The sequence below is a fragment of the Amblyomma americanum genome, chromosome 1, assembly GCF_052857255.1.
Source record: "Amblyomma americanum isolate KBUSLIRL-KWMA chromosome 1, ASM5285725v1, whole genome shotgun sequence".
Taxonomy (NCBI): Eukaryota; Metazoa; Arthropoda; class Arachnida; order Ixodida; family Ixodidae; genus Amblyomma; species Amblyomma americanum.
Genome location: NC_135497.1, coordinates 173,879,314 through 173,893,584, shown reverse-complemented (window position 1 = coordinate 173,893,584; position 14,271 = coordinate 173,879,314). Strand labels below are relative to the sequence as shown.

The window sequence follows — 14,271 nt, the reverse complement described above, 5'->3', positions numbered from 1 at the left end:
AAAAAATAACAGACCGTTATTGTTCTGGCGGCGGTTTGTCAGATTTGAAAAGTGTTTCGGTGTTGTGACAACGGCCAAGCGACCGCCGGCGTGTGTGGTTCTGCTAAAAGCGGTAAAAAGGCAAGCGAAGTTTCGTCAACCGCTTTCGAAACGTTACGCCTTTCGGCTGTGGTCTCCTGTTCGATTATGAAAACGCATTTCTTTTGGCGTTTGGAACCACATAGAGACGTATCGTACGACACTATGAATATAAACTGAGTGCTAACTGTGAGCGCTTTTTTCCTGCTTATATAAACAAACTTTATACTCTACACCATCTACACTGTGCACTTCATATGTGCAAAGTTCTGTCCTAGCTGAACGTTGGACTGATCTCTATGGCAGCGGGCTATGTATACTAACTGCTGCAGTTAACGCATACGTTTTTTGTTTGTTTGTTTTTGTCCCCAACAGGGTGTCTGACTCACCATGGCTAGCAGCAAGACGGTGCGATTTCTTCTGCCGCCGAAGGTATTCCCTGCGATGACCCCGCGAAAGCGTGTGCCAGAGCACTGCAAGTGCCGGTTCAAGTGCCCCACCTGCGAGGCCGTCTTCAGCCACTATGTGCTACTGTGCGTGCACACCTGGAGCCACGCCCCCGGCGATTTTCGCGTTCCTGATCCAGCAGTCAGACCGTGCAGCATATTGCAGAGCACAGAGAACTTCGGCCTGCAGTGCTTCTTGTGTCCCTTGCGATTCGGATCGCACTTGGCGCTGCGCAACCATCTGGACGCTAGCCATACTGCTGCGGACGACGTGAAACTACTACGGTTTGCTTGCGCTTTTTGCGCCATGCGCTATGCATCAGCCGATCTGCTAATAGCGCACATCCAGCAGCATGACGTCTGGGAGGACGGCGATTTCTACCCGTTATTCGCGGGCATCGTGGGCAAGCCGCTCTGCGAGCGCGACGACACTGTGTCGTCTTTTGAGTTAGACGATCTCATAAAAGAGCTGCAGAAGATCGCAGGTGACTTGCCGCCACAGCAGCGCATTAGCAAGTCAGCCCTGTCGAAGAAGAGTCGGGGCGGCGTCAATACGCCTCTTAACTACCTGTGTGCATTGTGTGGTATGAAGTTCCAGCACGGCTACCAGATTGATGAGCACGTGCGCTTGCGGCACAAGGGCTTTCTCAAGCTTATGAAAGCGCGCCACGCCTGCGTATACTGTGGAAGCAAGTTTTTTAAACTATCAGTGCTCAGAGAACATCTTCTCATGCATCATGCTATCTCTGTGACACCGCGAAAGAAAGGTCCTGTGCGACTCTAAGCAATTTGCTCCAAGGGGAGCCCAAGAACTGTTCAGAATCCATTTAGCTGTTGTAGTCAATAGTGGGGAAACAACTGCTACGGCCATATACGTGGTTTGCATGCGATGTCATGTGTACCATGATGGAGCCTTAAGTACAGAATCTATATTATTAATATGGAAATTTTTTACATGTGCTTCTTGTCTTAAGAATAGTGGCCACCGTGATGTCAATGCAAGCAATCTACTGGTGCAAAAAGGCAGTTAAGTCACCGGGCATTACATACATTACATAGGGTACAAGAAAGATAACCTGAAGCTTCTCTCCCTGTTCTAATAAAAAATTTTGATGTTCAGACCAGTGTCTTTTCATAGGTATTTAGTTGTATTGGGAGCCAGCACAGCTTCTCTGCTCGCAGATGTGTTCTCAACACATCTGGAAAGTGCGCTGCTATATTTAACTTTGCAAATAATGAAGCTGCAAGTGCTGACACTGACATCATACAGCATTGAAGAAGATAAGCACAAAACAGTTGGTACATTAAAGCCTGGATCTTAGGCAGTAAAAATGCGTTGGTGTTATTGCAAAAGGAGGCTCTTACAACTGCATTCCAGGCACAAAGCGGGCAGAAAAAGGCACTATATATGTCATCAAAAATGCAACGTCTTAGAGAAACACATGCCAATTATATCTGTCACAGGAAAAACTCATAGCTTGTCACAGAGTTGGATGTATTGCCAAGCATAAAGTGGCTAAAAACACTTTCATTATCATTTATTACAGCCCCAACATTGAGCGACATATACCCACTAAGAGGGATTGGTGTTCACTGTGTGTGTGCATGTGCACTCATCACCACCACTGTCTTGCTCACTGCAGTGTCTAAAAATCTTTCAACAAGCAGTGTACACTATACCAGCAGCATTAGCACATCCTTCTCACTGCAGTGCTTAAGAAAATTTCTGGTTGGTTACATGCACCACTATAACTGTACCGTTAACTCTTTCAAAGCCATGCTAGCCCCAGTGAAACCCTGGCCTAGTCAGCACGGCGCCTTTGAAAATCAGAGGATGAGGGTTCAATTCCACTTGTGCTTTTCTTCAATGCTTTGTTACCAATGATGAACAGATATGCTTGAAATGCAGAAGGAAAGTGGAAGTAGAAAAAGTGGAAGGAAATGAATGTGCCGTTGGAACAGAATATTAAGCAAGCTGTGCATGTAACAGGATGTATTTGTCTTGAAATTTTGGGATGAGGCTCATAAAAAGCCTTCAGCCACCTAAGGCAGTGTGCAGCTATGAACCAAAACCTGCATACCCTACTGAAAATATAGTTTCTAGGTTAGCAATCCTGAAGGAATGTGCTGCACCTGAAAAAAAAAAAAAAGAAAATGTCTATGCAAGTGAAATCTTTATTAACTGAGCACAAATTGTAATCCATTTAACTTCCAGCATTTCGCGTTGAAGAGTAATTTCGGTATTGCCATCAGTTTCCCCCACTTATATAGATAAATATAGTAGGATTACTAAAATTTGACTTACTTTGCTAAAACTGTATTAGCAGACATCTTGGGGTGTTCACTATAATGTCTGCATTCCGACAGTAACATTTTTTAAGTAAAATTTTGACAAGTGACAAATTTTCCTGGCTAATTTCATAAGTCTTGCTGTGTATCCGAGTTACTTTTGCTGCTCTACTGTGCCTATTTGACATAGGGCCCAGAAGGTAGTCAAGCTTGTCGGAGCTTCTGCATTCTTTCAGTGGAAATAGATACGCCTTGATTAACATAATATTTCTGCCTACTTAAAAATTTCTTATTCGCTTGAAACTTTGGATCTTCACTGCTGTTGTGAACTTATTTTATAAGCCCTGAATTTTTGTGCATTTCATTCACTAGGAGCCAGAATATACTGATATATATACTAGAGACCCTATATTCTGCAGGTAACTACAACAAATTTTGTACAAACTGGCAGAGCAGTTGCTGAAAAATTGAGAACTGCTCCACTGGAGTAGAAGGGAAAAAGTAGTGTAAAATTGGGGATTCTTACATTCTGTTGTAAAATTAAATTTGTACAGCCTGTCCGGGACAGACTAATGCTGGCGAAAAAGTGTATTTTCTTCTTGGGGTGTTGCAAATGCCCAGTGACAGCACCACCAGAGGTGGGGGGGGGGGGGGTTAGGTGGGCCATTGGCTACGTTCCTGAATCAATATACTTTCAATACTTGCGCATGTTCACTTAAAGGAGGATGCAGAAATGAAATCGCGAAAATCTAGAAAAAAAAAGACTTTTAGAAAACACCAGATTTGTATCTATAAGCCCTTCTTAATCCCAAAAAACTTTATCCGAAAACAGCCCAGAAGCCCCAGAGGTAACTTTCGAAAATGTTTCTATAACAATAAGTAGCAACGTACTGGCTGAAATCTCTGCAAAAATGGCAGTTTTCTCAAGTGTTTTTTGACCTGACTGCCCTGCTTGCAGAAGGCATAGCATGACAGTGACTTACTTCATAGATTTTCATACGGTTTGTTGCATTGTGTTCCTTGATAAATTCGTTATGCAGTAACGCTACTATATTCCTGAATACCTCATTTTTTCACTCCACTAATTTGACATGATGATAATGAGTGTATTATGCAAGCGTGCACATAACATTCCGTGTAGAAAAAAAAAACGGGCAGCTAAAAATATTTTGAGAATGTCTCTGCATCATCCACTCCTTTCGGTAATACTTAAAGTGACTGCATGTGCATGCTTCTACCATGATTTGTTATCACGCCACCACGCTTTCTGCAAGTTTGGTATAGCGGTGAAGCACATAAAAATTTATAATCCTAAAACTACTTAGGATATTTAGTGAAACTTTGTATTAAAGCATTCAGTGGACTTCCCAATAAGCATGCCAAATTTCACTGCTCTGCACCAAAAAATTTTTAAAATTCACCTCCGATCCCTGCATCCCTCCATAATAAATAATGCCCACACAGAAATGACACTTCAGCCCAACCTTAAAGGTATGACACGACAGTGTCAATGGTTATTTGCTATTTGTTTCTTAGCTAGTATGACACAGGACACACAAGGTCTCCCCTTAACAAAATCAAACAAACATTCCTCAATTTGTTCCTCCCCTTGGAGTCTGGTAGAGCTGGTCTTCAGAACTTGTTTGTCCATCAGCTTGTTTCAAGGTTTTTCTTTTTTAAAACAGCAAACCATTCCTTCCCTGTAGCTGTGTTTAACAGACAAGTGCCCATTTGGCTGTTCTGTGGGCCTTAGTGAGGTTTTCTTCTTAAGGAAGTTTCCAACACATTTAATTTCCTCACTAAGTTTTTCCTTACAGTACCTATAGACCTCCTGCATGTTTGCAAACAAACGAGGTAGCGCTGCAGTCGCTAGCGGGCTCGTGGTAGGCAAAAGGCCAGGGAGTGGCGTCGCGGAGAGGTGTTGAGCGCGGGCTTTCAAGGCTTGTAGGCACGTTTTCAGTTTCTGCGAATCACAGCAAAGGTTGATGCTTTCAACTTAGCAATTTCTCGAAGTTCGCGCGCTCGCATTGGCCGCGTGGGGCGTATTCAGAGAAATAGTTCGCCACTGTGTATTGCATTTATATGGTTAGTAGTAAACAGAAAGCGTTTCTGCCATTGATTTCTACGCTAGGCATTGAATAAAATAAGTTTTTGACACTCTGCACTTGCCGGAATGATTTTACTTTACTTCGGGAGAGTAGTGAGGGGAAGCTCTGGCGTTGTTTCGACGGAGGAGATGTGCGCACACTATCTGTTGACAAACGTGTCGCGCCGGGCGAAAAGTGGGGACAGCGTTGTGTCCCCGATTTCTTCTGCCTCGTGTAAATGCTGTTTTTAGCCGCAGGATCACACACCAGCCAGGCCGACTTCTCCCCTTGTTAAACTGGTCGATTTGGTGAAAATTTTTGATTTCTGGAATGATTTTCTTTCTTATCCCTGGGATGTTCTGTTTCGTGACGAAAAATTATAGCAAAATAGCAATAGAGATCTTTAAATTACGTCTTTTTAGATGTGTGGTCATCGAAAATTGTGAGGTAATTTCTTTGAGGTTTCTTTTGATTTCAGTGCCGCATTTCTTTGACCAGAGCGAAGGCAAAGAGGCCATAAACGAGGGAATAAATTTAAGGTTCGTTTTGTGACCTTTCACATTTTCTGCGATTGGCATTACTCACCCCGTCGTAATTTTGTAACGAATAAAATAGAATGATTCTATTTGTCGCAAACGGTTCCTGAGACATTGAGGAGTGTAATAAATCGCTCGAATTTTTTCCTACACGTGCAGTACTATGTTAGTTATTTTTGTAAGAAACGTTTTCATGTAACTATATGCATGCACAAACTAATACTGTTCATCTAAAAAAACAAAACAAATAGTGTCATCATACAGAACAGGGCTTTGTGAACATGCTGGCATAAAAAAAATTTGTGCCCTTTCTACACAATTATTTAAGGCCTTGGGGTGACTTGACGAGGGTGTTAATTATAATTACCCAAGAACTGCACCAGGTATAGCTAAAAATAAAACACATTACTGAAACTAGCGTAGCAATTTTACATTTGCACCATTTTAGTTACATACCGCACGAAAACACTTTTCTTTGCCGCGTCCCCTCTATATCTCGCTACGTGTCTTTGTTAGTAGCCCGGCTGCGGCTGCTTCTTTTCAAACAAGCTGCGCGATCTTGTACTACCTCATGAAACAGCTTATGACACATGCATGTCGCATGCAATAAAAAAGCATGTGGTTTTTAGCACACTTAAGGTACGCTATTCTAAGCACGCAAACGTGACCGCGCAAGATTGGCACAACTTACCAGACTTCTTACTACTTGAATCAAATAATTACGTCGGTTATACTAAGAAACAGTTTCAAGTAAATATTAAATCCCATAAACTGCGCTATTAAAACAAGCTGTGCTATTAACAAAAGAACGCATTCCTTGGGGGCGAGTGAACCTTCCGGCGCACCGTGCACACCGGCTCAAGGTGATAAATGCCTGCACTGCTACATATGCGCTTTTTTTCCTTGCGCAGTTACAAGCCTACTAAGGTGAATGAACGAAGTAACTTGCATGCTATTAAGTACATTGAGTGGCAGTGCCAATCGATTCCCAGACTTCGCGCTTTACTACTGCGGCCCATTCCCTGTTAGCCAGTTTCCTAATGCGGTATTTATCTGTGAGAAACCTATCGAGGCTAATTTAAATTTCCTTTTACGCTACTACGCGGATTCAACAGTGACGCAGCAGGTCAATACATGCTGCTTCTGCAGTGCGCAGGCATGATGCAGCCGCCGGTACCTGCGGCAGCTGCGGTAGGCACGGGCAGGCGGAACCTGTTTTGCCTACCATGCGAGTCACTGCTGACATCAGCACCACCGCATCTTCGTGACGTCGTGGGGTGAAGGAGGTCTATACAGTCTCTCCAGAAAACAGATGACAAAAGTTCTGATTGAGTTATTTCCTGTGCCAATATATTAGCAGCCTTACCTTGCCTTTCTAGACAACAGTTTGGACACCAATTGGACGCGCTTCCAATTGGTTTCAGTGGCGTCAAAAATCAAGTGGTGGAACCAGATGGAACCAACAAGGAACATAAGCTCAATACATATCCACAGAGCACACTTTTGCTTTCACTTGTATACTGCACTAATGGGACCCTCCTACTGGAGCCAGTGACGCTTGTCCGTTGAGCGAAATTATTTCATTTACTCACACCCGCGATGGCGGTGGAAATGATGAAAACAATTCAGCAGGCAAAGCTGCTAATATCTTTTTAACAAACACCTCTTAGTTCACTGCTGTATGTCAATAATGAGCAATATGTAGCTGTGAATATGGACTCAGTTGGAACATCCTATTGAAACTTTCAAATGGCTCACTTTTTTTTGTTTGCAGTGCTCAAGGCATTCCATGTGGAGATGAAGCTTCCAACTGCTTGAAAGAACACAACTGTGAATTTTATAACTGGAAAGTCCAATTGGCAGCCAATTTTTTTACTAGGACACCGACCACCTGAAACCTCGATCTGTAACCCACTGGAATGACCAATTGAAATCTCAAGAACCAATTAGATTTGTCCAGTTGGACAAGCTGCAGCCAACTGGAACCCAGTGACTCCAATAGGTTCCAGTCAACATCAGTTGGCAAAACCAGCAGGACAAGCTGCTGCCAATTAGAATCCAGTAACTCCAAATGGTTCCAGTTAATACCACTTGGCAAGACCAGTTGGACAAGCTGCTGCCAATTGGAACAGAGTAACTCCAATTGGTTCCACTTAATACCAATTGGAATTCAAATTGGAACCAATGGACATTTTCAGCTGGGTTGGTTCAGTGGTTTGATTGCAGTGCCATACTAAGTTAGTGCTCAATCAACGGCAGCAATATGAGAATACGCATTGTGAGCAGGTCCGCGAACTCGGTTTGTATGCTGCAATAGCAATGTGGGCACTGCAAATTTCTGATCACTCCTTGATGTTATCCACCAATTTGACGACTTTCAGCAGATGTGTGTAGTAAGTTATAAATGATGATGGTGCAGTGAATATAGCAATAACTTTCTCTACAAGACAACACATGAAACATCTTGGCACTAGTGATCATTCCCACAGTACACTGAAACATCCGTAACCTGACTTCGGGACAAAATCTCAATGCTTGTTTCTCACCAACGTCCATTAAATAGGAGGCTTTCTGGTGCTGCTGCTCAGCACGATCACCAACTGCGATCAGGAAGAGATGCAAAAATGCCCATCAGTGCACACTCAGTACCCTAAGATGGACGAGGCAAATCAGCAACCCAGTGTCACAGGAGCTAAAAGGCCCAGGAGCTAAAAGGCACGACGTGTGATTCTGCATCCACCGGGGCAGGGTGGCAAACCTCATAAACAATAAACGATACGAATGTGACTTGACCTGCTTAACTTCAAATTATTTCATGCGATATGAAGGAAGCTCACCTTTAAGTCGTGACAAGCACAGTCAGGAGATATATACATGAAACAGGCCGCACTGCGCAGTGATCAGTGCGCGATGCATGTGTAATGTGGTGAGCCGTAGTACACCTGCATCGTGCAATCAGTAGTTGCACGTGCAGTTCCTTCGCTGTACCTTGTGTGCGCAGTTGCAATTACAGTTACAATTCATAACTCAAAATATGGGCGGGCTCCACAAAAGAAAAAGCAGGCATCTCAGCAGTTGATGGAGCACGGCCCTTCAGCGTTGCCCTGGCCGCTACCGCTGCTTACAACCACATCCACCGTGCCGCACTAACGACTCCTTACTTTGATTATGTGGTTTGTTGCCTCACTTAAACAAAACCAGCCGTATTCTCAGTTCAGGAACGTCTCAAAGCACCAAGGTGCCGGGAAGCATTCACAAGCACCGCGCAGTAGGCGCTGCATCGCCTCCATACGCACAGCCCAAAATGGCACCGGTGCTGGCTTTTAGGCTCGGCCGTAGCCTCCGCTAGGGTCATACGGGGTGCCACCAGCAAAGTAAGATGGCGGCGACCAGTTATCGAAACTAAAATCAACTATACTTTCACTCCCTTCTGCATCTTTTCCCCCATGGCACAGCTCAGGTGTCAAATGAGTGCCTTTTCTTTCCCAAAAACCAATTACTTTTCTTTTTTTTTGCTAAAAAGTGACCTGGTACCCAGGTATGCAAGGCCTACTTGAAGTCTTCACTGGTAAAGGCACCTTGGCCCGTGAATAACAGGTTTTCCATCTGCATAGGGTAGTTTTGTGTCCTAGACAGAATGTGGAAGTTTTTAAATATCTCTAACTCGGCATTGCTCAAGTACATAGGCAAAACATTATCTCAGCATAAACACTTAAACACAAATTAGCCTCACAACTTGCCGAGGTTGAAATTGTATTTTAAAGTAAAACCACACCTTAAGACAGCCACATTCAGGCACCAGCAATGAAAATAGGCATTTAAGCATCAAAATCAGTTTGCATACACATGGGTGGTGTGCGTTCCCGACACTCTTTGAGCGTATGTATGGAGTTGTTCTGGTCTCATAAGAGATGCCAGGTGACAAAGAGGGTGATCGTTTGGTGTCCAGCCTTTGCTGGTCACAAGCCAGAGAATGGATCGGAGAGAGGTTCGCAAAATCAACAAGCGTTGTGTAGCAAAAAGACACAGAGGAATTATAAATCACTTATAAGAACACATGCAAAGCTAGTGTTCTATGAAACAGTGCAGCAAATGCAAAGAAATATTCGACAGAGGCTAGAAGCGAAATCTTACAATAGTGCACTAATGCACAAGAGAGGCAACCCAAAGAACAAATTGCTCACTGGGCACTGCAAAAGTCCGACGACCGTAGGATCACAATGAGGTGATCCCAAAAACTGGTGTACATTCCCTGGTTCGTGGCTGGGCATCAGTGGCACTGAATCCCAGGAATCATACAAGAGTGCTTGTTTGAAGTCAACAACGGCACGGGCTAACCGCTGGTGCTGAACACCTATTTATATACCGTTTTCATGGGTGAGGAGGAGAGCTGCTGTGACAAACAAGCAGTTGGCTCTGCGTATGCTACACGATTAGAATCCGCTTTCTTGCACTTCCAGCGCACCTTGACAAAGCACAATTTCCGATAGCGTACTCTGGCTCCAGATGAGTCTTAAGAGCACAGCTCACAGACTCAGCTTTTATGAAAAGAAAACAAAAGGTGCTCTGCACAAACTTCTGCAGCATTGCTGCTTTGCTGGTGTGGTCACTTAATTTTACTTAAGGCAGTGCCTCATATTAACATATTAAATAAAAACACATCCGGCTTCATCTGAACGCTTTAATTGCAAATGTGCAGGGAAATTATCATGCCACCTTTATACAGAATGTCTTTTTGATGAAATACAAAGTGATTCTTCATTTGGACATGGCGAATTCAAGCTACAGTCGTGGCCACAATAATATGGAGCACACTTCAGCAATATAACTCCTCTCGCGCCTTAAGTAGCAAAAATTAGGAGATGGTTCATACCTATCCTATCCTATCCTAGAGCTCATGCATAACCTTGAGAAACCTTCATAATTTCTCAACAGAACGTGTGAGAAATGTTTAAACGTGAAGCGTGCTCCGCATCATTTTGGCTGTACCTGTACACGGCTTCAGCAGGAGGGCAATGTACAGATATGAATCTTGCTGATGAACAGCGCTTGCCAGCTTATGTGATTCACTCGTAGCTTTCTTCTATGTATCAACAAAAGCAGCACTAGATAGCAAAAATGCAAATTTTGTTATGAACCAGCTGAGTGCAGATTAAATGTTGAAATAAAAATTACGCACGAGTATTCTGAAGTGTGCAGTTGGCATTTCTGAATATATTCTGTATGTTGATTGCATATACCCTATTCACTATCAGCTTTGGCGATCAGGAGGAGGTTCCTGCGTGACAACCTTGTATTCCCCCCTTCTCTAGCTGCTACACTGTTGCAAAAATCGAAACTAAAAATGTAAATTGATAGGCACTCTGCCCAAAATACGCTGCACAAAGACAGGTTGGGAAGGGGCAGCACACCCAACTTCTTTAAAGGTGTGCTGAAGGGCGCCGACAAAAGTCCCCTCTGCCATGCCTTGATGCACGGGTCATTGTCAGTGTACGATTAAAGCAACACAGAATGACAATTTCTGCTCTTTGAACTCTACAAACAACATCTTGCTTTCTAGACACATCGTTTACTTACGCTTAGCACATGTTGCTCATGTGATGCAGATTTGGCATGGCGGCGAAATCAAATTCAAACGCAGTGGGAAAGCCAGCTGCCCTCTAGAAACACCAGCCACCCACCCACCTGCACCCACCTTCATCCCATAGAACTCTTGTCCCGTAAAAGTGTCAAAATAATCATTGAGGGTAAATCCAACTGCTTTCTCAGAATTGTCATATCAGATGTCTGATCATCCCATAATGTTGATATTTTTTCATATTCTTTTTATTGTACATTTTATAAATATTCATTAAAAAGAAGTTGCATAACATTGCTAGTATAGTAGATACAGCATCTCTAACAAGACCCTCCTACAAGGTTCTCTTATATACATTGTTTTTGCCAAATTCGTTTGTGAAAAACTTAAAATATTTTGAAAAGAGGTGCCCAAAATTTTTCAGAGTAAATTTATGATTGTTGTATGTGCCCATCATTCTTGACGATCTCCAAGATGCAATTTTTTTTTCTCAGGAAGCTTTTTGCAAACTTCACAGGTCTTTATCATGAAAACGAAACAAACTATAACCAATAAAACATTTTGCTGGGCGAGTTGGTTCATTTTGCTCGAGGGGATGCTTGCAGCGCGACAAAAAACACAAGGGACAGAGACGAACAGGACAAGTGCCTGTCCTGTTCGTCTCTGTCCCTTGTGTTTTTTGTTGCGCTGCAAGCATCCCCTCGAGCAAACTATAACCAGTTTACACTACATTCTATGCAAACTTAATTTTGCGTTCTTAGTTTTCTTATGGGAAAGAAATCCACCAACTACAGGACACACGCATGCACGTCGACCATACCGTGTGTCCCAGCTAACTTCAGGCAAGGGTTAAAAAATAAATTATTAGAGACAGGCGAATGAAACCAGTTGCATATCCCCTTCAGGCGATGGGTCTACATATGTGGACGCGACCTAAGCCTCCTCATATTTTCGTACGCAAGGCGAATTTCCACCTTTGAATACCGCGCTCTTACCATTTTGACCCTTCCTGTCAAGATTGTGGCGCCATCTCTTACAGCCACAGCCAAATACGTTTGTAAAAAAAAAAAAAAAATTATGTGCATCACATTGTTTATTCGCGGGACAATTAAATAGCTTCTCTTTTTGCATTCTATCTTTACAAATGATCGTGAATGATGCAATTTCGGGCTCGGAATGTGTCGATAGGTTAATGTAGAAATGGCACACCGATTTTCATTGTCATAGATGAAGAAAAAGTGCTGCAGTGGACGTTCAGAGTGGCGCGTCCACAAATGTGGACATGGCGCCTTAATGCCGAAAATATCAAAATGGCGTTTCCTCCCTACAACGCACCGTTTTTTTGTGGACGTATGGCATGAAATGGGCTTACTGCTTACGTTGAAAACTATGCTTGTACGAAGAGAACGTTAGACGACTCCAGAGCTGAAGCGTTTTTCATGAAAATAGCCAATGGAGAAGCACCTCCAAAGAAGTGCGGCCGACCGAGCAATGAGGACTCGCAGATGGTCGCAAAGAACCACCACTTAGCTGAGCCGCTGCCGACAAACACAGTGCGCTATGACCAGTGCTTAAACTCAGGGAGGTCTAGGAGGGTCTTAGGACCCCTGCCAATATTCAAAAATGAATCAGAGACCACCTGTGCTAGATTGTAAAACGCATGAATCCGAAGGAAGCAACCATTTTCAGTGGCGATCAGAACATTTTTTCTCTATCGTTTTGAAAATTTCGCTGCGGTTTTTAGCAAGAATCGTTACATTTTGTATGAAACCCCGAGACAGAGAAAAATACAAAATGGCAGAACTACACAAGAGGGGATGAAAAGGGGGAACCCGTGCCCTCATACGATGGTCAGTTCAGAGCTGGCCGCGCAGCTCCCAGGCTACAGAACAATACACATTGTTAGAGCGAGGGGACAGTTTGTTTCAGGTCTCCGACATAAACTGAGCAAACAAAAACCTTGAAGATGATTTGTCATTTTTGCAAAAACCATGTTTAAAACAGGCTGCAAGATGCTGTCTCTCTCTCCCTTTCCACCTTTGCTTAGATTGCTCGAGACCCCTTCAGTGCAGCCGGACTTGGAAGCATTACTTATGATGGAAGCAACCATTGGCCCCAACTTGAGAACACGTTAATGACACAACGGTGCCGACGTGAAAGCTCCAAATGTAAAAGCCACGTTCTGTGGTCGAAATACCAAAATTTTCTCTGCCTGTCGTCACAGAATGACTGCTTTTATTTGTTTTTTATAAGTCATGAACTGCAGAATAATTTCCTGAAGCGTACATTATCACAGCAAAAAATTTATTCATGTCTACGATCAGTTAGAACAGGCAAGCAAATGTAGCAGTCTTTATGTTCATGTTTATGGCACTATGTCCACGAATGTGGATGTGAATAAGATTTGCTTAACTGAATATTTTTGCGTACTTTTTGCACATCACTTCTGCTTAGTGTACTGATTGTCATTTATGCAAAATAAGATTTTTCCTTTCAGGAGGTTTAATTGGTGCCTGAAGGGGATATTGGTGACAGCCATCTTGCACACCACAGGCAATTTTTTGTTTTGCAATTAATTACTAGTTTAATTAAGGTCAATTATCTAAAGTAATAAATATTGACTTTAGATACAAAATGCATTTGAAGAGTTGTCGAGCACTTTCAGAAACCCCCAAGCTATATTATTTGTATTTTGAGTTATATTTCATCTTGCATTCAAATGAAAAGACATCCTGGTTTATGAAATACTGTAAAGTTGATCAGTCAGTGTCTCAAGCTTTGCTTGTCATTCTGCACTGCTTTCAAGACCAATAATTTGGTCAATTATTCAGTGCATGCAATCTTGAGCAATCTGAGCAGCAAACAAGTACAACTGGTTCCACTTCATAGTTAGGTCTCACAATGTCTGCAGCATGTACAACCTTCGCCAAAAGTAATTGATCAATGGGTTCTGTTTCTTAGCCGTGTAGCAGGGCACTTGTGGTCCGTAGGAGTGCCGTAAGGGCTCCACAATACGGCTCAGAAGCAAGCCATGTTGCTCGGTTAATTTTGCCAAAGGTGGTACTCTGTAGGCAGGTGCACTGGGTTGTCCCAAACTGGCGCGACTTCAAAGATGTGCCTATCTTCGGCGAGTGCCAGTCCCTTACAAACACCGTCATGCACAAACAGGAAATCGTAACCACGAACTTGAACGATCCTGGGTAGCTAGGTAACAATGTTAGCTTCAATCACATAGAGTGTGGCCAGGCAACCTAGAT

At 43.1% G+C, this 14,271-nt stretch overlaps 1 protein-coding gene across 1 annotated transcript; it reads left to right on the top strand.

The window, feature by feature from the left end:
- The first annotated feature begins 4 nt into the window (after window positions 1-4).
- LOC144114214 (zinc finger protein 532-like) lies at window positions 5-1,643 on the top strand. The gene is made up of 2 exons (XM_077647806.1): window positions 5-120; window positions 454-1,643. Exon 2 carries the CDS (start codon window positions 469-471, stop codon window positions 1,306-1,308), a length of 840 nt encoding a protein of 279 aa, XP_077503932.1. The 5' UTR covers window positions 5-120; window positions 454-468; the 3' UTR covers window positions 1,309-1,643.
- Window positions 1,644-14,271: the final 12,628 nt, after the last annotated feature.